Source organism: Monomorium pharaonis, chromosome 8 (assembly GCF_013373865.1).
Source record: "Monomorium pharaonis isolate MP-MQ-018 chromosome 8, ASM1337386v2, whole genome shotgun sequence".
Taxonomy (NCBI): Eukaryota; Metazoa; Arthropoda; class Insecta; order Hymenoptera; family Formicidae; genus Monomorium; species Monomorium pharaonis.
Window position 1 is genome coordinate 689393 of NC_050474.1, and position 23282 is coordinate 712674.

Genomic DNA, 23282 nt, shown 5'->3' on the forward strand with positions numbered 1-23282 from the left:
ATGTAATATTTACAATCGGTAAGAATATATGTAACCTTACCGACCATTAATAATTATCAATCTGTCACTGAGTCATCTATATTAAAAAATTTTAATTAAAATATATCAAGTTAAAAAATTTATTTAACCTTTGATGTTTAGTTGTGTGCCAGATGGTGCCAGAAGCGGTCGGAGTTTGACGATGCGGCACGTATCAATTTCGACATTTCGGCAAACTTATATGTTATCTGATCTTCGTCGACGAGTGCCGGTTTTTTTCTCTAAACTGTTCTTCTCTTGTAAATGTCGATCGTTTGTAACGGTGGCATGAGTGTAACCATAACGGCTTTAACCTCTTCAAATAAGTTGTCCAAAATTTTTCTACAAGTCTTTACAAAAGTGCACAAAATGCAATAAAACGTGCGTCTAAGCGTTTTAGGTGAAGGTTCGACAATGCTTTTGAATGGCGGAAACAATTTATCAAATATAACTTCTTTTATAATTACATGTCGAGGAACTATTGCTGGATATCGTCTTGCATTTTTAAATGCTATACTTGTTGAGATGACTCTTATTCCTTTGAACAAAGTATAAACGCGATAAATGAGTGCTCCTGAAGAATCATTAAATGATCAGGATCCTGATTATGTCTCCGCAACCTCCAACGACCAAGTTCGACAGAAGATTCACGAAACAAATGGTAAGCATATTGATTCTGATAATTATTCAGTTTAGCTACCTCAGAATCTAAATTGATGAAATTATGTTCATTCATCACAGTTTTGCATGAAACGAACAAATCTGGCAGAGAAGTGTCACTCTGCTTCGGGAAGCGAGATATTAATCGTTAAAGTTCACGACTAGACAGGTTAGAATAAGATTCTTCCCAAAATTTGTACTTTTAAAACAAGATAAGTATACATTCGGGCATTAGGGGGAGAGAGAGAGAGAGATTTTTAAAATTTTTGAAAATTTTAAGTGAAACATCTATAATATAATTATAATAATAATGAATCCTCATAGAACTCAAACAAGTAAGGAAATTAAATGGGGAGATAATGTTTAATTGTCCATTTAATTTCCTCATAAAATATGGTTATATATATTTGAAATAATACATTTCTTTTTTTTTTAGCAAGAAACACTACCGCAAAAAAGATAACTGCAATAGTGGAGAGGGAGTTCTCAAAGGAAATTGATTTGAAGGAGAAAGAAATTTTGCAAATACAAGAGAGATTACATAAAACCCTAAAGATTTTTCATCTGTTGCGTTACTTTATAATTACTAACTTCTACAATCGCAAGCAGTGTCAAATTCCTCAAGCTGCGGAGACAACGAGACAGACGAGGATTCATCCTGCGATTAAGACCTTGCTTGGCAAGTGTCCCAAATCTGCTGAGTGTGTAGATCTCGCGGTGCCATCGACATCCACTGATCCCCGATTTTTATATAACGATAACGACGAATCCCTTTCATCGGGCGTGAACTCAGTGGTGAATAGCGCAAAGAGCGAGGAAAATGCGAAGCAAAATTGCAATGGCGCAAGGTCGCAAAGCGAGAAACGAAAGGTCGAACCGAACGAGTCTCAACCTCGTAAGGTACCTCGTTACATACCGCCGAAAAGCAACATGCCTGATAAAACAGGTCCATCCCGCGGAAACAGCCACAAGGTCCGCAAACGCGTCATCGTCGGTAATATTTCCAAATGGATTCCATCGGACTGGCGAGAGGATGCGTCCAGTCACAAGTGGACGATGTACGTTCGCGGTGATCAGGAGAATGCTAACATCAGCACTTTTGTCAGTAAGGTGAGTTTTGTATAATTCTATTGTTAGTCTCGTGTTATATGAGTTTTATTTAGACAATTAAAAATCATTGAAGGTCTGCTCTCTTTCCACTCTAGGACTGAATTTCTTGCACAGTTTATTTTTTCCCATTTTCTTTCTCTAATGTAGAAAGAAAGAAAAATGACAAACCATTGCGAGAAGTTCATTCTTGAAATGTGGAAGAAGAACGAACAGTAAATAAAGCCAAAATATTATATTTTATTAAATTTAATGATGGAATAAATTATTATTTATCTTATTTAAACTTTTTTTTGCGCTTGTTTATTGACTTTGTTTTTTTTCCATTGAATTTAAGGTGAGATTCTTTCTGCATCCCAGTTACCGTCCAAACGACGTCATCGAGGTTACGTCGTATCCATTTCATCTGTCTAGACGAGGATGGGGCGAATTTCCTCTTAGAGTACAGCTGCACTTCAAGAATACCCTGAACAAGCCCATGGATATAATTCATCATCTTAAATTAGATCGCACCTACACAGGACTGCAAACTCTAGGCTCCGAAACTGTGGTCGACGTATGGATTCACACGACGGAATCCTGTAATTTAGAGCAGAATAATAGCGAAAAGTCCATCGAATTTTCCGTTAACAGCACTTTTATAAAGAAAGAACTGAATGATGGCAATAGTTCGGAGTCTATTGATAGGCAAAAAGCGAAAGACGCGTCATGGCTTGGCACGAGCATTTCTAAGGAAATTCAAGTGAAGGAGGAGATATCCGACTCGAAAGAACACAAACGATTTAATTCGTTATTGGATTCAGTAAACAATTTAGAAAGCGTTAGAATAAATACTGAATCTAACGAGAGAACCACTTATGTATTCAATGAGAAACGTGAAAAGGCAGCCACTGTAACGCTAAGCTACTATATTGAACATGATCATAATTATTCTTGCAGTCAGTATTCAAACTCTCGACATTGTACCGTAAGAGAAAGAAACGTGACTGTGGAACATTTTCCAGAAAATAATCGCACGTTATCTACTATTGATTTTCCAATTGAGAGTGGCGAAAGAAGATCCGATATAACTACCTCGAATAGATTTAATGGTGACATTCAGTCTTCCAGTAATCATCAGCCTTTGGTATCTTCGAACATGATGAACGATTCGACGCTGGTGATGTCAATAAATACAACATTCCAAGAGAACGATAATCAGAAGCGTCCACTATCTTCCGATACGGATAAATTTTTACAAACAAAAAACTCGAAGAGAGATGATACTTTCAAGATTTTAGAAGCTACTTCGGCCGGACGCACAGTAATGCTTAATGGTGCCCACAAATCGACCGGTGCCTCGTTTGATCACTTCGACAGTTTGCAGAAAACCATTGATTCTTCGGAAATCTGCAATTCGCATTTAAAACCTTTAGAAATTGCCATACCACCGTCGAACATATTAACGTCATCGACTAGCAAGCATGTACTTCTCTTGAAGTATAAGAAATCGATACCGATGAATTTCTCGAGTATGCTTCCATCGAAATCGTCTAACGAAAACTCGAGAATGTTTATCGATGGTGACGTGAGAGTTTCCTCCGTTCCACGGGAGGATAATGTCGTGAAGTCGAATGTTCCATGGGAGGGTAACGTCGTGAAGTCGAATGTTCGCGTTTCTCAGGGCGTGAGTATCCTGAAAAAGCCGCCTAATAGCAAGCCGAACGTGCAACAGGAAGACACGATCAACAACAATAAGAGAACTGCCGTGTTCAAGCTGAAAGGTGCTAACAGTCTTCTACTAAACGTTAACGAGAACGTGCCGATCCTGAAAATAGCGGACACGTACAATTATCAACGATACAATTGCCAACTTCCCGGCAGGCAAGAGTTCGCACTCTCGGAGAAGACGACGGTGCAACGGCCGAAGATCACGCTGGGCAAGGACAAGTTAAAGATGCAGAGCAAGAGAGATCAGTACGAGGCGGTTTTCCGCACGATCGACGCCGCGAATATCGCCGAGCCGGAGGCGCTGATACGATTCCTTGTACGCCGATTGCCGATCGTCACGCAAGACGCCCACGATCCCGAGTACAGACAGATGCATCCGTATGCGTGTTGCAGCGAGGAGGAGTACTTGACGTACAATGTTGGTAAACAACGAGCCATGGAATGGTATCGCGCGAAGACGATCCGAGATTTTCTGCAAATGAAGTTAATCCCGACTGATCAGCTGTGGAGTGTCAAGGAGATTATATTGTGGACGAGACTGCACGGCTACACCCCGAGTCGGAGGAGTACCTTCGGGACAGTGCAGCCAGGAACAGCCGGGACAAGCGACACGAGAAAGTTACCCGATATCACATCTACGTCCACCGCGATCGTGTCTACGTGCACGGAACCAATTACGTTGCAAAAGTGGCTCGATACCTGCCAGCAAGAGCCTAATCATCGATCGACGGATTACACTGATGACGAAGAGATCGATGTCGTGAGCATCGACGAGAATTCACATGGACTCGATCGGAGAAAAAGCGGCAGTAATCGGAATAGCAATTGTTCAACCGGTTCCACGTTAATACCGATTGAACTTGACAAGAAACTACTACCGTTTCACAATTTCGTGTGCAACACCGCGCGAGATATCGGTATCAAAATCGGACCAGAAGAGATTGTCCCTGGCGTTTTGTATTGTGCAGCTAGTCGCGTATTAATGAAGGTAAAAATTATTTCTGATGTAAATTTCACCTAATTTGCACTAGAGTAAAAATTTTATTTAGTCATTGTCGTAATTGTGTTTAGGTTGTTGAGTGTTTTGTAGAAGATCTCACTCGAGCGTCATTGGCAAGCGCTTGTGAAAGAAGCAGCGGAAATGAGTAACTATATCTTTTTTTTGTTTGCACCTTTACTGTATTTTGTATGATAGACAACAATCTGTTCTATCTATGATAATATCTTATTAATTTACAGATGTCCCGAAGTTATTACGCTGGGCGACGTCCGTAACGCTCTTATGAGTCGAGAGGAATTCGACATTTTTACGAACGAAGGTCTGGGCTCGAAACAAGAATTGAATACAGCGGAGCTATTGTGACGACATGCAAGTGTAATTGCAAGACAAGTAAGCTGTCGCCTAGTCCGGAAATACAACGAAGTAATCAGTACAATTCTTCTTGAACGTACACGATAAAAGAAAATTGCGACATAGACGCGAGTTTTCTATGGAGAAACTCGAGATAACAGAGTCATTTCAATCCCAGCCAACTGGAATTCCGTGACGTTCGATCTCACGTTGCAGCCATTCGCGAACCGGTTCGTAATAAGTCAAGAGTGGTTCCACGCGATACTCAGAATATCCCGTTGTCGCGTGCAACGCGTGTTTCCAGTTTGCTTTACTTCCAAGTTTCATGATCGACCTGGAAGGATAAAATTAACTAAGATTACTTTTTTTACATATATTCGTACGACTTCCACGATCTTTACACAAACATGCAATGAAGCATTTAGGATGTGTATTAGATCGGAAAGTTATTTTTTTACTATTTTCTTTTCTTGTTTTCGAGAAAGACTAAAATTAAAGCTATTATTTTATAAGAATTTATCGAATCTTTTTCCAACCTTAATAACTTTCCCGCGTCCTTTGAATTGTAAATGTCACATTTGTGAAGAGGTAAGTTAAACACCGTGGAACTAAGTGGCAGATTCCGGGATGTTTTGCACATTCCTTGAAACAACTGAACTTGAAGAAAGTTTCCCAGGAAATACCTATTGACGTTATTTATCAGTTTTATTTGTACATCTTTTGAATCGGTTGAACTTACCCGGCATAAGGTATATTATGAGCGACATGAAATTTCGCTGCAGGATCGAAGAACTTTTCGGATCTCAGTGATGGCGGCACAACACCCATGTATCGACGATGCAAGTTCCACCAGAATACATTATATTCTGATGGTTTTATTTTACCAGAAAAGACAGACCATCTCCATTTCTCTATTATCAGTCCATTGGATAGTTGCGGTATCTTGAGTAAAGCCTGCCTCACAAGAAGAGCTATTTCTAGTGAATCGTGCGAAGGCAAATCTACTCTAGACGAATCATTGGATGCAAACACGTTACGTATCAATCCGAGACGACGCAAATGTCGAGGAGAAACTGCACCGTATGAAACAGCATCTCCTATCGACTCGTGAAAAGCACTATTGATTCCATTCTGTGTGAAAATAACAAGGTATTTTACATTATACAAAGTATTTAAAAATAGTAGTTCTTGTCAAGACGTTTCGAATTTATAATATAAATGAACCAATTCTATAGTTAATTTAAAGTCAATCTTTTTACTTCAACTAATTTTTTAAATTACAACATTCTAATTTCATATAAATGAAATAGATCGAATCGAGTACCTTAAAAAACGACAACTGATTCTGATACGCCATATAATATTGTATATGACCAATCTCGTGATAAATAACATTAAAATCTTGCGGTTGTGTTTCTAAACATCCAAAAATTCTAAAATAAAAGGTAGTTAATGTTTGTCAACTAAATTCAACATTTATTCTTATAATTTCTAAAAATTTATAAAAATACCTAAAATCATCTTTCTTGTACATGTTGATTGCAGTTGCATGACAACTGGAGCCATTATTAGTTTCTTGTTTAAAAATGGAATTCTTCCAAAATTTAGACGATAACGGTGGAAATCCGAGAGATATATAAAAATTTTCTACAGTTTTTATCATTTTTATCACATTGTAATTTTCTTGTATCATTGAGTCTGTCAGATTCGGCATGATCGCGGTGTAATTTGGAAACACCACGTCGATCAATGCTTCCCAATTTTGCGACCACAAGTTGCCTATAAGAATAATAACACTAAGAGAAAGAAGGCGCTATTTGCTATCTTTATTATTTAATTATCTTTGTTGTAAAATTTTATTTTACCTAATAAATGAGCGGGAATTGGTAGAAACATGTCAACGACGTTGGGATACAATTTTGTAAGACGGAATCTTACGACAGCGTGAAGAAGACGATAGAGTGGTTCAACTTGTTGATACATTTCTTCAAAAACTTTTTCCAAGTTTGGAATTTCGTACTCTTCTCTCCAGTATTCTCCGATATCAGTGTAGCCTTATATAATAAAACTTATCATTAACATTATTAAAAATAAAAGATCAATTTTTTTCTTTCTTTAATCAATAATTATAAATGTTACATATTTTGCTACCATTGTTTCGCGCAAAAGTATTTTGAAGATCCACTAATTGTTTAAAAAGTTCCTTTGTGCGACCCATGCGATTTCTCCAAGCAGTCCAAGCCCAACGTAATTCTCTCTCGTTTCTAAATAAACAAATGTGCACGTATAAAAAATACCTGATATTTCTTTTCTCTCATATTCCTCGCATTTTTTCTGAGAATTATAACTTTAATCGAAATATATGTATTTGGTAATTTGAATAATGTATTACAATGCACCTTGAAGTTGCCATTAACTTTCCCACGTTTAATTCATTGTTGTAACATCTTTGTATGTAATTTTTAACTTTGCAAATTCGTGCAGAGTTATACATAGATGACAATAGTTCATTGATAATAGCGATCTTTCTGCAAAAAAAGGAAATAAAATTTTATTGAAATAATTTTTTTATGAAATTTTGCAATGAAGAAGCGTAGTTATTTTGTAATGAATAATATTTTAATAATATTTACAAATTAATAATATTTGATTGAAACTGTTGAATTTTTTGTGAAATTTTGATACTATCACCGGTTAAAATGTTTAGAAATAAACGTAAGATACAACAAATATCGTCACTGAAAAATTTTATTAAAGCTTTATTAAAATTTTATTTAAAATTTTTTACCAGGTTATCAAACATTTATCGTACCTTGCTATTTCATCAGTATATTTTAGTCCTTTACACAAAAAATGCACTATTTTTTTGTTCACAGATACACTATTATTTTGAAGGTCCATTACTTTTGCGCACCATTTCTTCTTTGACTTTATCTTTAGACGAACGAAGTGGATATATATTTTTGATGGTACAATCGAGCGATTTGCGAGGATTTGCCATTCCAATTCGGCGATTGCTTGATTTAACAAGTCAAATGTATTGTCCATTTGATTAATCACCATCATCGACGTTCCATAATCAATTTCTTCTGCTGTAAACAAATAGATAATAAGATCAATTATAAATCAATCAATTACAATAATTATAATTAATCATCACAGTTGATTGACTTGTAATTATCACAATTGATTAGCTTAGGTAAGTCTGAATTATTTTAAGATTTTGGTTAAAATTATAGAGTGTTTGTAACTTGTGTTTTTCTTTAGTGTGATTAATTAAAGTATAATATTATTTCCGTCACTTTACTTTTTGAGATGCTGGTATGTAGAAAGATGCATACTGCGAAGCGAACGAAGAACATATTTCGGAGACGTTTTCTCTGTTCACTTGCTGAGTCTCGCACAGTGATTCCGCACCATCGATTCTACGGAGAAGGATTAATTTTGTCGTGAGAAAAACGAGAGCTTTTATCCGTGTTTGAAGACCGATTGAATGTTCATCCGCACGTTGCGCCGCTCCTCGTGTTTTCTTAAGGCGACAGGAGATATACCTTTAATTGAAACCTACGCATTGTTTTACTTACGCCGGCAAATTGCTCTTTATTACGATCCTCCGTCTTTTGGTTTCAATCGCCTCATTCCGCTGTAAAGAAAAAACATTCCGTCGTCCTTATTCTCTTATTTTGAGAAAATGAGATTTTGATTGCAACTTCGCGAACCGACGATGAAGTTTAACTATATTAAGGAAAAGTATATTAGATTTGCATGTTAAACCAATAGAAAAATATCGCATATATAAATTGTATAAATTCAGTGTATATAAATGCATGTCCGATTACCATTGTACGTCACACACTGTCTATTATATTTACAATATTGCAGCTAATATTTTCCAGTAGAAACACAGAGTAAATTATCTCTTTAGTAGAAAAGTTTTTATGAAGTTTTGATGAAATTTTTTGATAATATTTTGTTAAATTTTGAGTTTGGAACATTTTAACCAGTGAATTTCATTAAAATTTTATAATACATGTATTAGCTTCAATATAATGTTTTTAATTTGTCATTGCGGAGTATTTGCGACTTTTTGTTACCATTTTCAATAAAATTTCCTTTTTTTTATTAAATATAATTTATTGAAATTTTATTAAACTTTATTAAATTCCCATTAAAATGTTTTTTTTTAATTATTAGAAGAGATATAATGATCTCTTCAATAAAATAATTAAAATTTCATTAAAATTTTATCAAAACGTTGGGAAATTATATTGTGCAATACTCATAGCTTTAATTTAATTTCCTTTAGAATGATTTAGTATCTAATGAGAGTTGAATTTGATTTAATTGCCGGTTCTGTCATGCGTCATTTCCGCTAATGGACGGAAGTGGACTCGCCTGCTTTAACCTCGCGGTCACGTGACTGTTGCAACCATGATTTGCAACTGCATATCGCTGTCGCCGCGCTCAGGTCGCTCAGGATTGTTGTGACAGTGGCGAGGACGTCAAAACTCGTTAACAGATTGTAAACAAACTGGACCGGCGCACTGAACATTTCATCATACGGGCTGATAGCTGATACGGGCTTTGCTCTCCTCCGTTTTATTTACACATAAGCAGTCAAAATGCCGGTCCAGAAGGATTCCAATATCGTGAAAATTGCCGTCCAGATGACCGATCAGGTTCCACAGCTCATCGAGTTCAATCAGAAACAACCTTTAGCCGGAATTATCCAGGTACAATCGACATAATCTCATCAGATGTTTCGCATGATGTAGTAATTCAGTAATTATAAAGGATCTGAATCGATCCTCCAGTTTTCGAAGTTTTTCTCGCGAACAAAGCGTCTTGAAGATTGAGGATTGTGAATAGGAGATTAAAATTTGACCACTCGAAACGAAATAAATTAAAATTAAGGTAATTATTGAGTTTAGACCCAAATCACTATTTAAGGTGATGGGTCTAAACTAAATAATTACCTCACTTTCAATTATATTATTGGCATTTCAAACATATCCTGTGTAAGAAAGCTAGGAAATAAATTTATTTTAATTTCAGGAATTATGCAATGGATGGGGTTTGTCTGATGCGGAGTCGTACTCTTTGCAATTTTCGGAAAACAATAATCAGAATTACATCACAGAGAAAAATAGAAATGAGGTGAAAAATGGCAGTATTCTTAGATTAGAGTTTTCGCCATCAAAAACGGCGAGTGATATTTTGATCAAACTCAATAATGGGACAGCGGAGGAAAAGGTAGTAGCTCTGCAGAAGCTAAGCACACTCAGCATAGACATGACTTTTGCACTGGAATTTATAAATAAGAAGGGATTGGCATTAATTATTTCACAGGTATCAGAATTTTTTATGCAAAAATATAATGTAATGACTTGTGTTAATTATTCATATTTCTTACATAATGACTACTTTATTAGGTGGAAGGTGGAAAATATAAGGGAAACGCGCTGGCATATTCTCTTCAGTCGTTTGTGGAATTGATGGATCATGGAATTGTATCATGGGATATTCTGGAAACGCCCTTTATTAATAAAGTGGCAAGTTACGTGAATAATCAATCGATTACTCAGGACACTAGTATAGTTGAGGCTTCTCTAAGCATTTTAGAGAATATAGTTCTAAATTCCACTGGAAAATATGGACAAGTGGAAAAAGAAGTTACCTTTCCCAATCTTGTGATGCATTTGCAGTGCATGAATCCTCAAATTCAACAAAACGCGATAGCTTTGATAAATGCACTCTTTTTGAAGGCTGATCTGCACAAAAGGCGAGCTGTTTCTGCTACCCTACAATCCAAACAAGTCAGAAATGTGTTCTTGACAAATGTTATACAATCTACTGGACAGGTACAATAAATTTATATATATATATATATATATATATATATATATATATATATACATACATACATACACACACATATATATACACAATAGAATAATTTTTTTAGTAGACTTACGTTTATCTCTTCATGATTGGAGAAGTTAATTTAAAACAATTAAAACAATCCATGTAAGTTTGCTAAATATTGTGAACTAAGATGGCAGATTTGTTTGTTATATTTGATCATCAAAATAAACATTTGTTTTGAATTACCTTAGTTCTGTATTTCAAATATCAAGCTATAACAGAATTTTTGTTTTTATTGGTGTATTTTCAATTAGAGTTATTTCTAATTGATGAACCTGTTTTTATTGTTCTAAAAATATCCCGCTTTCACAGGTCGGAGCGGAAATGGCTCATCAGCTCTATGTACTGCAGACGCTAATGTTAAGTCTCTTGGAACAACGAATGATGACGAAGATGGATCCCCAGGATCAAGATGCGCACGATAAAATTAAAGAACTTCGAAGAATCGCCTTTGATACGGAAGGTGCAAATAGTGGTGATGTGGCTCGTAAACAGGGACTGTTCGCTAAAGATTACAAGAAATTGGGCTTCAAGTATGACATCAATCCTGCTCTTGACTTTACCGAGACTCCACCAGGGATGCTTGCATTGGACTGTATGGTATATTTCGCTCGTAATCATACTGAAGCTTACACGAAGGTCGTTCTCGAGAACTCTTGCAGAGCAGACGAGCACGAATGTCCTTTTGGCAGAACAAGTGTGGAACTTGTTAAATTGCTTTGCGAGGTAAGGCAGATTTTCAAGGGCTTTGAATTATAATATATTTAATGCTGGACGTAATATGTACAATGGATGAATATTTTAATTAGGTGTTACGCATTGGTGAAGCTCCTAGTGAACAGGGTCAGTCTTATCATCCGATGTTCTTTACGCACGATCACCCATTCGAAGAATTTTACTGCGTTTGCATAGTTCTGCTGAATAAGACGTGGAAGGAAATGAGAGCTACTACCGAAGACTTCGTTAAAGTCTTCTCTGTTGTGCGCGAGCAGATTACCAGAGCGCTTCAATGCAAACCTACAGGACTGGATAAGTTCAAAAACAAGTTGCAACAGTTGCCTTATTCGACCATTACGAACCTTTGGCAACAGGAAAGGACAAATCGGGAGGAATGGGAAAGCCATGCGAGGCCAATTGTTGAACTCAGAGAACAGATTACTCCTGAAATCTTAGATCTGATTCAGCAGCAGCGATTAGGATTTTTAGTGCAGGGTACTCGCTTTATGAAATATAGTGCCAGAGGACAGGTATGTGCCATTTTTTAAAATAAGATGCGCTCAATGTTACGTATAAATAATTATAAGAAAATATTGACATTATAGCGAATTAAAGATAAATTTTGGTACGTTCGCTTATCGCCAAATCACAAAGTCTTCCATTACGGAGACTGCGACGAGAAATCAATGCCAACGATAGACGAACTTCCTACAAAACTAGCGGTGGTCGAGATTCGAGGATTACTGATCGGTAGGGATTGTCCGCATATGAAAGATTTACAAAGACGAAAAACTACGCATCAGTTAGCGTTCTCATTGGCTCTGGACTCTGTTGAAGTATCTAGTCTCGATTTCGTCGCTCCGGACGAACAGGTTTTCGATTATTGGACCGATGGCATCAATGCTTTACTCGGTGCGTCGCAAATTCTTTCTATTATACTTATGTATACATATATGACACATGAGTGAATTTTTACTTGTTTTTTTTTTAATAGGAAACAGAATGACTAGTAAAGAAGCTGAAAATGACTTGGAGACTTTATTATCCATGGATATTAAATTAAGATTGTTAGATGCCGAAGGGATCGACATTCCGCAAGATCCACCTGCGATTCCCGAACCACCTCCAAATTATGACTTTTGCTATGAATTAAAGTAAAAACTGTAAGTGGTGTTTATTCATCTATTGGTGTTGCCATACATAATTTATAATTTGCATCATGTATTAATTTTTTTATAAGCATTAAGCCATTAATCTATATACGTAATTATCAATTTTTATATTTTTTCTGACTTAACTGATACATTGCTATGGTACAAATTGTAATTTTCCTATCTGGATCGTAATTTTCTATCATGCACTTTAATGACACGGAAAATTGCAATATTTTACCAAAGAAACATTTTAAATTTTATATATGTGTGCGCAATTTTATGTGTATGTATTTATATATATATATATATTTTTTAAGAAGCTATTTATCCAAAAACAAGAATTATATAGGTAGAAAAGTAAAATCACCATAATTATGTTGACGATCTTTTAATTAACTTTATAAGCATGTAATATGCACGATAATATAACCAGTTTGTCGTAATAGATTTTATAAAGTAAGATTTTTTATCATTATTGTGCTATCAGTATTTTATATTAATCTCTATGTAAGTAGACTATAATACATTAAATAAACTGTAAAACTCAATTTTACAAGATATTTATTAAAATGTTAACTGATATAAAACTCTTGACTACATTTTTGCAAATTTGTGCCCTGGCAGCAAAATGTCGCGCGATATAAACTATGAAATATGAGAATTTTTCATAAGTGGTAATAATATTTTTTATGTGCGAAAATGTACATGTAACTTGAAAAAAATAATGTATTATTGTACATGCAGTGATTGCGCTTGACGCTTCTCCGTGCGAAAGAATGCATAAGATAGTTGTTCGATCGAGGTCCATATGTTCCGAATTTTATATATCCTCCGACAGAATATGATAATGTTGAAGATCGTTTGTTTGATGATCCGGCGGGCAGAGGAAAAATTCGATTAAGTTAAGCACGGGTCCTCGGCTGAAAGGGTTTAAGTATTTGCCTCTTTTGTCTCTCAAATACGAGTATCTCTTATAATTGAACATCTCGTTGGTAGTCAAATTCATACATGCGTGTAGAACCTGTTGAAGAGAAATACCGATAGAAAGTTTATACGTTGAAACATTAATAGTAATTTAAATGTGTCGTATCTACCGAGGTGCACGTTAGAATCCAGCCGAGTCCGCAAAAGACGAGTGCCTCTAGTACGCCGAGAACATATAAGAGTTGAATTCCCTCAATTGCGATGCAGTAACACGCGAAATATAATGTAAAAGAGCAATTTATCGCCACGCACATAACGAACAAGAAGAACCACATTCTGAAAATAGACAGGAGAATGAAAATAATTATTATGCACTTACGCGAATCTAATTTATATCGATTATACCTGTTCCGTAGGCCAACGCAATTATATATAAATGGACAGTGATGATCGAAATACGTAACGCATCTGTTACAAATTCTGCAATGTTTGGCCCGAAGGGGCCTGAAACATCTGCAACTGTGACACAATCGTGACAGTACGATATTCCGCTTCTTCCACTTGTCGAAGTATGGAATCTAAAACAACGCGATATAATAATATGTTGCAATTATTTCACAAATTGTTCACTTGATACCTGTTTTATCGCCCTGTAATAGGCATCACTGTTTTGCGGCACGTAACCGGGGTCTCTTCTGTTGGCCACAATCCACGAGATCCACATGAGAATGTTCCAGTAAATGAAGCAATAATGACTGCCTCGCAGAAGGTTCCAAGTTAACGGAATGCACTTCAACAGGTACATCGGGTATCCCCACAGCAGAACGGATATCATAAACAACAGCAATGGCCCTTTACTGTTGCCGGCTCCTCCAAACAGTAGCGCCCTTGAAAACAAGCGCGTGGATTCTTTATATTAATTTGATCTCAAAACGATTTCATTTCTTCGGTTAGAAAAGGTAAGCACAAACCATAGCTCATTGATGGGCGGTATCCATCTGGCACGGCGTTTCTGTTCCGCCTGCAGAATACGCACAATCTCCGAGTGGCGATGACTCTTGGCGAGTTGCAGCGGTGTTTTGCCATTTTTGTCGCGCGGTTCGAGTTCAATCTTACTCTTCTCACAAAGAATTCGGACGCAGCTGACATTGCCGGACAGGCAAGCCAAATGCAGTGGTGTCGACCCGAAGTAGTCTGGCTTCTGCAGATCCACTCCGCTGTACATCAATAGCTTGATCAGCTCGACGTGCCCTTTGTATGCGGCCCAATGTAAGGCGGTATCTCCGTTTATGTCCGTTAAATGTCCCTGTGCGCCGGATCCTAGCAAGAAGGCGGCCGTCGCGAATTTGCCGAACATGCAGGCGGTCATCAGAGGCGTCAGGCCTTTAAAATCGGCCGCGTTGACCGCGACTCCCGCCTGAAAAAAAAGAAACACAATACAACAGAATAGACGCAAAAAATTCTTACCTTGGAAAATTTTTCTACGTACCTTCAATAATAATTGTACTATCGCACTGTGGCCTTTCCGACAAGCCCAGTGTATTGGTCTGGGTCCTTGTGTGCCGAGACATGGTAAATCAACGGGTCCATTCCGTTCTATCAAATATCTCATGACCTGTATGGCAGAGAAGTTTTATGTTTTTAATTTTAAGAATTCAGTTTTGATTACAATGTGAGTTTCTCAAAACTAACTTCAACATTGCCGTCTAAGGCAGCCCAGTGAGCAGGTGTATATCCCCATTCATCCCTCGCGCTCAGCACACTCAGTCCGTTTTTCTCAACCAGTTCCTCGACCGCCTCAATTTCCCTGCAACACGAATGATTTTTTCTGCGTTCTTCCCTCACTACATCTTTTCAAGAGTTCATCCACGCAAATGGTTTCTTTCAGTTTTATTCGAATTTATTCTCTCTGCGAAATCTCACCCAGCTCTGAGTAATTCAAAGATCTGTTTGGTCTCATCGGTAGGATTCTGGCCAGTAGTAGCTTCATCCGCATAGATGTTGTCGTCAGGACGATGCCTTTGTCGCGTGTCCTTGCTGGAGCCATGATGATTCTGGTGGCCGGATATCGGATTGTTCGGTAGATGCCCGACCATGTCGGGATCCGGGCTTAGTTCCCATACGGATCGTGCCGCACCGGGCCCTGCCACAGGGCTCACAGGATACACCTGTAAAAATACGCAATTGATCACATCAAATTTTAAAGGAAAAAAAGATCTGGAAGAATTGCATAATAAGATATCACACAAGTTAAGTATTTCATACTTTCTCTATTAAGTGTCAGGATTGGATAAATTAATATATATTTTTAAGTAAATTAAGTAACATTAATAGCTTGTAAAATTAACTTTGTTAAGTTGTTGTAAAAGAAGTTGTATGAAACGAAAAACTCAGTTAAAAGTTACATTAAAATTAAATTAATATATGAAGAATCAGGAAAATTAAATTAACTCAAATTAAAAGTAAATTTTGTGAGAAGCATTATTTATTTTAAATTGTACTGTTGAAATTTTTTAAAGATTACTTTAATAAAAAAAAACTACAATTGAGGTTCATCAAATAAATTTAATAATTTATTTGTAAATTATATTTATATAAAACGCCAGAAGAAATTTTTTTTACATTTGAATGTATTTTACAATTTTTTTTATATAAACAGGTAAAAGTTTTAGCTTTGAAAAAAATTAAAGTGTATATTTTAAACTGATTAAAAAAAAACTCATTTAAAACAAAGTTAATCTAAAAATTATTAACTTTTTAACTAGTAACTTAGTACCCAACCCTTTTAATTATACATCATTTGAAGAGTGTCAGCGTGATCCACGTCATCCTCGTTTACTTTGTATCTCTACTGACCCCATTTTTAATAATTGATTTTTAATGCTCTTATTTCCAGGAAATAATTTTTTTAGCATTATGCACGATGCACATATCCTCATTTTTTACCTTGCACAGCGTCGCGAGTTCTGTATTTGTACGCTCGTGTTCGGAAGGCGTTCTGAAGGATGCGCCTTGCGTGGCGATCGTTCCACCCTCCGGGACGGTTAGTCACAAAGGGACATTGGGCCCAACCATGTCTTCCGGGCCTCACCTGGCAGTGCAGCTTATCCTCCAGACCTGAAACCACCGTTCGTCGGATTTCCACGACAAGCACGAGTGCAGGAGAGATATAGGCAAAAGCACTTTTCTCACGCGACACGACGTCCGCATGGAATGAGAATGCCGCCTCGGTCTTTTGCGCATTCAAATCAATAACGGGCTAATGGAAGCGCCTGCGTGCGAAGAACGCGCGAGAAATTAGGACGTCGTGTCATGGACATTTTAAACTTGACAACAAATGATGAAGGAAAATATGCGGGATAGAATAAAACAATTAAGACAAGTTTGGCGAGAAGGAGGTTAACATTTTTCGCACATTTAATCAACAGTCTTTTGGTCGATTACGAGTTTTCGATCGGTCAGAATTAATTTCTGGCTTTATTTATTCTCGAATTTTTCATTTCACTATAATCGGGTGATAAATGTGCGTTTTTCAAAGAAGTTATATGGAAGTCGATAAAACAGGTGAGAATTGGGTCCTTGTGTCTAGGTTATTAAAATTCAGTAAACATAACTTTCTCGCTCATTCTGTACTTCTAATAACTCCGAAGCTTAAAAAATTCATTAAAGATTATTAGGAAAGTATAATATATAATAGGAAAAAGACGGATGGCATCGGAAAGTAACGCTCTCGATTAAAAGACCCGAAAAATCATCGGAGTTATTAGGAGCACAGAATGAGCGAGGAAATTACCGGATTTCCAGTAACCTCTTTGCCTAACATGCTTTGCTGATACTTTGGATGAAATTTTCCGGAATTTCAAACCATTTATCGTCTTTTATATCTTTTTTAAACATCGCGCCAGTTACGATGGCGATATCTCTGGGTGATTCCGCGAAACTTGAGTTGCCGTAAACGTATAAAAGATGTCGTTGCTTCCACATTAACGCGCGATGCACGACCCGCGCGACAAACGATAAAGTTACTTCGCTCGGTTGTGCCTCCTTTTCACCTTGCATTGCCTTGCATAATTGCATATGAATTATAACAGTAATGCGGTCATGTTGTGCCCATGAGGACATTGTTTTCACATTGCGTTATTAGTGTTGAATCGTATTGTCGATTATTAGATCTACGTATGGGATTTACGATCAACGTGTTCACAACGCGATAAAATGGCACCTACCATACAAACTAATAGCAACCAAGCTGACAGAGATAAACGTGCGGCTAGACCAGCGGAAAAACGGTAAATAAGCGCATCAACAGTTTACAAATAAATTTAATTACGACGTTGATACATCAATCCACGATCTTTCAGATCTGAGCTCATATGCAGAGTTAAATATTGTAACACATTGCCGGACATTCCATTTGATCCAAAATTCATAACGTATCCCTTCGAACCGACCAGGTAAGAAACGAGATCCGTCAAACTTTGTTTAGCTCACGTTTCTTTGTTTTTAATAATTTGTTTTATCTATAACGTAGGTTTATTCAGTACAATCCAACCTCCTTAGAGCGCAACTATAAATATGAAGTGTTGACGGAACATGATTTAGGTGTAGAGATTGATCTGATAAATAAGGACACGTATGCGGGGGATCCAAATGCCCAGTTGGATCCAGCCGATGAAAAGTTACTAGAGGAAGATGTTCTTACCCCGCAAGATTCAAAACGTTCCCGGCATCACGCCAGGAGCGTCTCATGGTTGAGACGTACAGAATACATTTCCACAGAGAGTACCAGATTCCAGCCACAAACGGCGGACAAGGTTGAAGCCAAAGTTGGTTACAGTATCAAGAAGAACTTCAAGGTACGATCTGTTTTCTACATTACATGATATTTGTAATATTCGTATGTATTTTTAAATACAAATTTTATTCACTTTTAACCAGGAGGAAACACTGTATATGGACCGTGAAAGTCAAATAAAAGCTATAGAAAAGACCTTTGAAGACAACAAGAAGGCAATTGAAAGACATTATAGTAAACCGAATGTAGTGCCTGTAGAAATATTGCCGGTATATCCAGACTTTAAGGTACTATTACTATGACTGTGTGGGTATCACATAATATATGTAATCATGTATTCCTACCCTTCTGTAATTTTTTAGTTATGGAAATATCCGTGTGCACAAGTCATATTTGATTCTGATCCTGCGCCAACTGGTCGATCTATACCCGCACAGATCGAAGAAATGTCACAAGCCATGATACGGTAAAATCTTGTAGTAATTTTATACAATATAAAAGAAGCAAATGTACATTTAGTGTAAAAAATATTTGCATAGAAGATAGTTTTTAAAACCAAAAAGTAAACATTAAAGCAGGTTAATAACAAGGTCATATATTTATATACATATATCTTCTATTATGTTTATTGTTAATAAATATACTAAGGTATACTTTTTAAAAGTAAGATTTAAAAAAATATCTTGCATGAATGCTTCTTTTTATACTTTTATACTATGAGTATTGAAAAAGGAAAAAAACTATTATTGTTGCTTTTACAATCGAATTAATTTAGATATTGCGCAAAATAATGCTTTTTGTAGAGGTGTGATGGATGAGAGTGGTGAACAGTTTGTTGCTTACTTTTTGCCGTTGGAAGAAACGTTGGAGAAGCGCCGTCGGGACTTCACAGCTGGTATAGATTATGCCGATGAGGAGGAATATGAATACAAAATGGCAAGAGAGTACAATTGGAACGTTAAAAGCAAAGCTTCCAAAGGATACGAGGAGAATTATTTCCTTGTGATAAGACAAGACGGGGTATATATATGAGCGCGCTCTTATATCATGCGTTGTAATTAATATCATGTCATGTTAATCCTTTCTTGTGTACCACAGGTTTACTACAATGAACTAGAAACGCGCGTGCGACTGAGCAAACGGCGCCAGAAGGTCGGACAGCAACCAAATAACACACGCCTGATAGTACGTCATCGACCATTGAACGCCAACGAATTCAGAATGCAGAGATATCGAGAAAAACAATTGGAGCCGCCAGGAGAGGAGGACGAGGATGAAGAAGAGGAAGAAGAGGAGGAGCAGGAAACTCAACAAGACGAGAAGGCAAACGAGAAAGATATGCCGGTTAAAGGTTCGTTTTATACATTTATCGATATGTAGAGAGAGCAAGCTTATTGTGTCACTCTAAAGTTTTTTTCGATGACCGGAAAATTTGTTTGCAGGTTCCGAAGCAGAAAACGGAGAAGAATCACGTGCGTCGTCGAGGGCATCCTCACGAGCGTCTAGCAGAAAATCGCGATCCCGTTCACGATCTCATTCCGAATCGAGATCGAAATCGAAATCAAGATCAAGATCCAAATCAAAATCAAGATCAAGGTCGAGGTCGAAATCGCATTCGCGGTCGCCTTCACATTCACGTTCACGTTCACGTTCACGTTCACGTTCACGTTCACCCTCCAAATCTAGATCGCCGTCTCGATCGCGCTCGCGTTCTCAGTCGCGTTCGCCGTCTAAATCGCACAGTAAATCACGATCTCGATCTGGAAGTCCTCGATCGAGGAACACGTCGAGATCTAGATCCAAGTCGAGATCGCGCTCGGGGACACCTGCGAAGTCACCGTCAAGATCTCGGTCGAGCTCGCGGTCCAAGTCCAGGTCGCGATCAAGATCGAGATCCGCAACTGGTAGCGATAGCGGTTCCGCTAGCGCGAGCGGCGAAAGCGGCTCCGAGAGCGAGTGAGTCGAGAAGCATGATCGAGAGTAACGAGTTTATTTCTAATGTCGTCATTTTCACCTTGATAATGTTATTTTGAACAAATGTCTGTTTATTTGAAATAATTGCATGCTGAGCGAATAAAAAATAAGTCTTTGATGGTAATTATATGATCCGTAATCATTACAGGGTGTACGAGTGCTTAGTGATACAATAAAAAATAAATTTATAAGTAAATATATATTTTTTAAATTTTGATAGAGATTGTTCCTATAATGCTCTTTGTTTATAGTCTATCATATCAGATCCAAAATGGATCTTCAATAATTTTAATGTTCAATTTAGCGATAAGCACATGTTGAAAAACAATTTAACATGCAAGAAAGATAAAGGAGTTATCTCGAGCAATAATGGATTCCAGCGTGCGATATCGACGATAAATTAAAAGTTAAAAATATAAAAATCTAGATTACGCATATACAATGTAAAATATATAAGCTGTTTCTTTTCTATTTTACTCTCATATCTATATGTATAAACAGTAATTAATGTATCATGGATCATTTAAATTTTATCAGAAATAGTAGAAATTATATTTTTTGGTTTTTATTATTATTTTCATGTTATCACACGCGCACACCACACACGCACGCATACGTACACACATTTTTCTCCAGAACATTAGTAAATCTAATTTGCAATTCAGATGTCGATTCAAATGATTAATCAATAGTGAGTGGAATGCGATTAAAAAGTTGTCGTATTTTTATTTTCGAGTCAGAAAATGCGATGTTTATTACGTATCGGACTTTATACCGAATCGTTGGCAGGTAGACTCTGCGGTACTCGGCGCTGCTGGCGACCGGCTTGCCGAGTGGCGCCGACTAGCGCCAAGTACCGCCGAGTCTACCTACCAACGGTCACGTCCGCCGCTGGCGCCGTTGCCGCCATGTTTCCTCACGTTCCAGCGCCGGTCAGGACGTTCTCCGTGCGTGTCCGCGTCAGATTCGAATTGTGCGCAGGTACGGTGTTGAGAGTGCCGTCGCGCTAACAGACGACCCGCGAGGTATCGTGCGTTCGGTTTCGAGTGAAGTGTTCGCGTGCGCGTTCGAGCAAAGTGTGAAAAGGATACGTTTCGGTAGAATATCGCGAGTGCCAATTAATTTAAGTGAAGTGTTACTAGTCGTCGTCCGAGCATACGACTCGAAATTCTCGAAACGAATTTGTCTCCGTTCGTTAATTGTATCTCGGCGTGTAATTTCATTCAAACGGTTTTTTCACCGTTTTCCTCGGCTTGCGTTTCTAGAAGTTACGTGACGTCACGCCACTTTCGTGCCATGTTGATTTTCGCCGCCAATCAGACGAGCCGTCCTTTCATGTATTTTTTTAAATGTAACGGTCGCGCCAAGTGAAATTCTCGCGCGCTGTTTACGTTTTACTCGTTTGTGTGATATATTATCCGTAATATCGGGATTGCCGAATAAAGTATCGGCGATCGTTATTAATGTGCGGTTCGATTCGAAATAGCAGGATGACGTCAGCAGAAAGCGGCATCCATGGAGTGACTCGGTAATAAATATACTATTTTTTCAAATGATACATATTTCTTTACCTGCTTTTGTGTTTGAGTTTAGGAATAATATATTTATCACATTTTCAGAATCAAAACCGGAAAAGGAATGTAGCAGTAGCAGCAGCAGCATCAGCAGCAGAAGCAGCGACAGCAATCGGTGAGTGAATTTTTATTGAATTAATTAATTGAATTTATATCATGTATATGTGGTATTGCACATTTATAGAACACGTGCACAAACATTATTCCCCTTTTCCTAAAACAGATTTAAAATATGAATGCATATAATTGTAAAATTTACGGCTATAGCATGAAACATAACCAAATAAACGTGGACATAGCATAGAAGAGACCCAAAAAGTCATGCACATTACCTACGGAATTCATAGATATTTGACTACATAGTTCAATGTGCACATTTTGTGCATATAGAGGCGCTGATGGACAAAAACACCTTAAAACGACGCGATGATCGCTCTCAGATTCCGCTCTGGTAGGTTATTGTCTACACGCAGAATGGTGTTTAACTTGGCCGTTTTTTGTACATTACATTGTCGCTTTAATTGGCAACGCGTTTTTAATATTCTTTGCGATATCCCACGTATGTGTTTCGCGTTAAGACAATTTCGGTTGAAGTACAGAGAAAAACAAAAATGCAACAAACATACTTTTTCATTAAGTATTCTAAGAGCATTTATACTAAACGATAAAATAAATACGCTCTGAAATATTGAGAAAACAGATTAATTGAGCTTTTAACATGTTATTATAATTTATTTCAAATTTAATTATATTTTTATTTTAATCTTATTTAATTAATGTGTGAGGAGACATTGATTAAATTGTGAAGAAAACTCGTTGACCATTATGAAATTATTCGAAAGTGTGACCACAAGGGATTAATAAAATTGTTCAGCGAAATTTATTAAAATTTAGTAATATATATGAAAGGAACGAAGAATATAAAAGTATTTCACAAGTAAGTCTTGAGATTATAAAGAAATACAAAACAGTATGTACTTTAAGAAATTAAAAAAATTCTAAATATTATAAACTTAAACATTTGTAATTGCAATAACTTGTAAGTTTAAACATTTATATTATAATTAAATTGCAAATATTTAAGTAGAAAAACTTAACTAAAAGCTTTATATTGATTTTTATTTTATTATTTTTCTAACATTTTTATATTTGTTCTTAAAGTTCATAGTATTACTTTAACCTATTTTAACGTACAACTTTTGTTAATAAATCTGTAAAGATATTGCATGTTTTGTATTATCTTTCCATCAATTTTAACAATTATCTTTATCTTAGCTTTTTAGTATTTTGCTAAAAGTATAATTTACACTAAAATATATTCAACAATATTTTTCAGTAATTCTCATTTTTCATTTCAAGGGATTTTAATGATT

The 23282-nt window shown here is 36.8% G+C and overlaps 5 protein-coding genes and 1 long non-coding RNA gene across 10 annotated transcripts; 4 read left to right on the top strand and 2 right to left on the bottom strand.

The window, feature by feature from the left end:
* The first annotated feature begins 124 nt into the window (after positions 1 to 124).
* Positions 125 to 4884, top strand: LOC105832047 (YEATS domain-containing protein 2). The gene is made up of 5 exons (XM_012672648.3): positions 125 to 679; positions 1115 to 1788; positions 2123 to 4483; positions 4567 to 4640; positions 4735 to 4884. The coding sequence occupies exons 1-5, from the start codon at positions 583 to 585 to the stop codon at positions 4856 to 4858; spliced, it is 3330 nt and encodes a 1109-aa protein (XP_012528102.2). The 5' UTR covers positions 125 to 582; the 3' UTR covers positions 4859 to 4884.
* On the bottom strand, positions 4851 to 8264 carry LOC105832049 (angiotensin-converting enzyme). Of its 2 annotated transcripts, none has more exons than XM_012672653.3 (10): positions 8154 to 8264; positions 7659 to 7938; positions 7246 to 7374; positions 6998 to 7110; positions 6712 to 6900; positions 6358 to 6625; positions 6171 to 6279; positions 5586 to 5977; positions 5383 to 5529; positions 4851 to 5180 (listed from the first exon to the last, which is right to left on the bottom strand). In XM_012672653.3, the coding sequence occupies exons 1-10, from the start codon at positions 8206 to 8208 to the stop codon at positions 5015 to 5017; spliced, it is 1848 nt and encodes a 615-aa protein (XP_012528107.2). In that variant the 5' UTR covers positions 8209 to 8264; the 3' UTR covers positions 4851 to 5014. The 2 variants fall into 2 exon arrangements, with proteins under 2 accessions (XP_012528107.2, XP_036146678.1); XM_036290785.1 differs by having other exon boundaries at positions 7659 to 7935; positions 8154 to 8233.
* On the top strand, positions 7916 to 8978 carry LOC118646895. The gene is made up of 2 exons (XR_004964295.1): positions 7916 to 8045; positions 8162 to 8978. It is a non-coding gene; the product is annotated as an uncharacterized LOC118646895 (long non-coding RNA).
* A 218-nt stretch (positions 8979 to 9196) lies between these two features.
* Positions 9197 to 13190, top strand: LOC105837579 (engulfment and cell motility protein 1). The gene is made up of 7 exons (XM_012682472.3): positions 9197 to 9579; positions 9902 to 10195; positions 10279 to 10707; positions 11084 to 11497; positions 11581 to 12018; positions 12094 to 12400; positions 12483 to 13190. The coding sequence occupies exons 1-7, from the start codon at positions 9469 to 9471 to the stop codon at positions 12644 to 12646; spliced, it is 2157 nt and encodes a 718-aa protein (XP_012537926.1). The 5' UTR covers positions 9197 to 9468; the 3' UTR covers positions 12647 to 13190.
* On the bottom strand, positions 13015 to 19291 carry LOC105837581 (probable protein S-acyltransferase 23). Of its 4 annotated transcripts, none has more exons than XM_028189870.1 (10): positions 19205 to 19291; positions 16513 to 16683; positions 15490 to 15734; positions 15259 to 15373; positions 15056 to 15181; positions 14538 to 14983; positions 14204 to 14453; positions 13972 to 14144; positions 13737 to 13902; positions 13015 to 13663 (listed from the first exon to the last, which is right to left on the bottom strand). In XM_028189870.1, the coding sequence occupies exons 3-10, from the start codon at positions 15660 to 15662 to the stop codon at positions 13463 to 13465; spliced, it is 1650 nt and encodes a 549-aa protein (XP_028045671.1). In that variant the 5' UTR covers positions 15663 to 15734; positions 16513 to 16683; positions 19205 to 19291; the 3' UTR covers positions 13015 to 13462. The 4 variants fall into 4 exon arrangements, with proteins under 4 accessions (XP_028045671.1, XP_036146681.1, XP_012537928.1 ...); XM_036290788.1 differs by lacking the exon at positions 19205 to 19291 and adding an exon at positions 16759 to 16776; XM_012682474.3 differs by lacking the exon at positions 19205 to 19291 and adding an exon at positions 16750 to 16768.
* LOC105837580 (RNA polymerase II-associated factor 1 homolog) lies at positions 17589 to 20531 on the top strand. The gene is made up of 8 exons (XM_012682473.3): positions 17589 to 17855; positions 17928 to 18020; positions 18098 to 18422; positions 18505 to 18648; positions 18724 to 18827; positions 19165 to 19381; positions 19460 to 19712; positions 19804 to 20531. The coding sequence occupies exons 1-8, from the start codon at positions 17782 to 17784 to the stop codon at positions 20319 to 20321; spliced, it is 1728 nt and encodes a 575-aa protein (XP_012537927.2). The 5' UTR covers positions 17589 to 17781; the 3' UTR covers positions 20322 to 20531.
* Positions 20532 to 23282: the final 2751 nt, after the last annotated feature.

What these genes read in the sequence shown, in the direction of transcription:
- LOC105832047 (XM_012672648.3), top strand. Translation starts at nt 583, where the DNA reads ATGAGTGCTCCTGAAGAATCATTAAATGATCAGGATCCTGATTATGTC. An exon ending in TCAGCACTTTTGTCAGTAAG is followed by an intron (nt 1,789 to 2,122) that starts GTGAGTTTTGTA and finishes ATTGAATTTAAG; the next exon opens with GTGAGATTCTTTCTGCATCC. An exon ending in CTAGTCGCGTATTAATGAAG is followed by an intron (nt 4,484 to 4,566) that starts GTAAAAATTATT and finishes AATTGTGTTTAG; the next exon opens with GTTGTTGAGTGTTTTGTAGA.
- LOC105832049 (XM_012672653.3), bottom strand. Translation starts at nt 8,208, where the DNA reads ATGTTCTTCGTTCGCTTCGCAGTATGCATCTTTCTACATACCAGCATC. An exon ending in TACTTTTGCGCGAAACAATG is followed by an intron (nt 6,901 to 6,997) that starts GTAGCAAAATAT and finishes TTATTATATAAG; the next exon opens with GCTACACTGATATCGGAGAA. An exon ending in GACGCGGGAAAGTTATTAAG is followed by an intron (nt 5,181 to 5,382) that starts GTTGGAAAAAGA and finishes TTATCCTTCCAG; the next exon opens with GTCGATCATGAAACTTGGAA.
- LOC105837579 (XM_012682472.3), top strand. Translation starts at nt 9,469, where the DNA reads ATGCCGGTCCAGAAGGATTCCAATATCGTGAAAATTGCCGTCCAGATG. An exon ending in TGGCATTAATTATTTCACAG is followed by an intron (nt 10,196 to 10,278) that starts GTATCAGAATTT and finishes CTACTTTATTAG; the next exon opens with GTGGAAGGTGGAAAATATAA. An exon ending in AATATAGTGCCAGAGGACAG is followed by an intron (nt 12,019 to 12,093) that starts GTATGTGCCATT and finishes TTGACATTATAG; the next exon opens with CGAATTAAAGATAAATTTTG.
- LOC105837581 (XM_028189870.1), bottom strand. Translation starts at nt 15,662, where the DNA reads ATGGTCGGGCATCTACCGAACAATCCGATATCCGGCCACCAGAATCAT. An exon ending in CCTTAGACGGCAATGTTGAA is followed by an intron (nt 15,182 to 15,258) that starts GTTAGTTTTGAG and finishes TCTGCCATACAG; the next exon opens with GTCATGAGATATTTGATAGA. An exon ending in TAGTACAATTATTATTGAAG is followed by an intron (nt 14,984 to 15,055) that starts GTACGTAGAAAA and finishes CTTTTTTTTCAG; the next exon opens with GCGGGAGTCGCGGTCAACGC.
- LOC105837580 (XM_012682473.3), top strand. Translation starts at nt 17,782, where the DNA reads ATGGCACCTACCATACAAACTAATAGCAACCAAGCTGACAGAGATAAA. An exon ending in TATCCCTTCGAACCGACCAG is followed by an intron (nt 18,021 to 18,097) that starts GTAAGAAACGAG and finishes TCTATAACGTAG; the next exon opens with GTTTATTCAGTACAATCCAA. An exon ending in GAAAGATATGCCGGTTAAAG is followed by an intron (nt 19,713 to 19,803) that starts GTTCGTTTTATA and finishes ATTTGTTTGCAG; the next exon opens with GTTCCGAAGCAGAAAACGGA.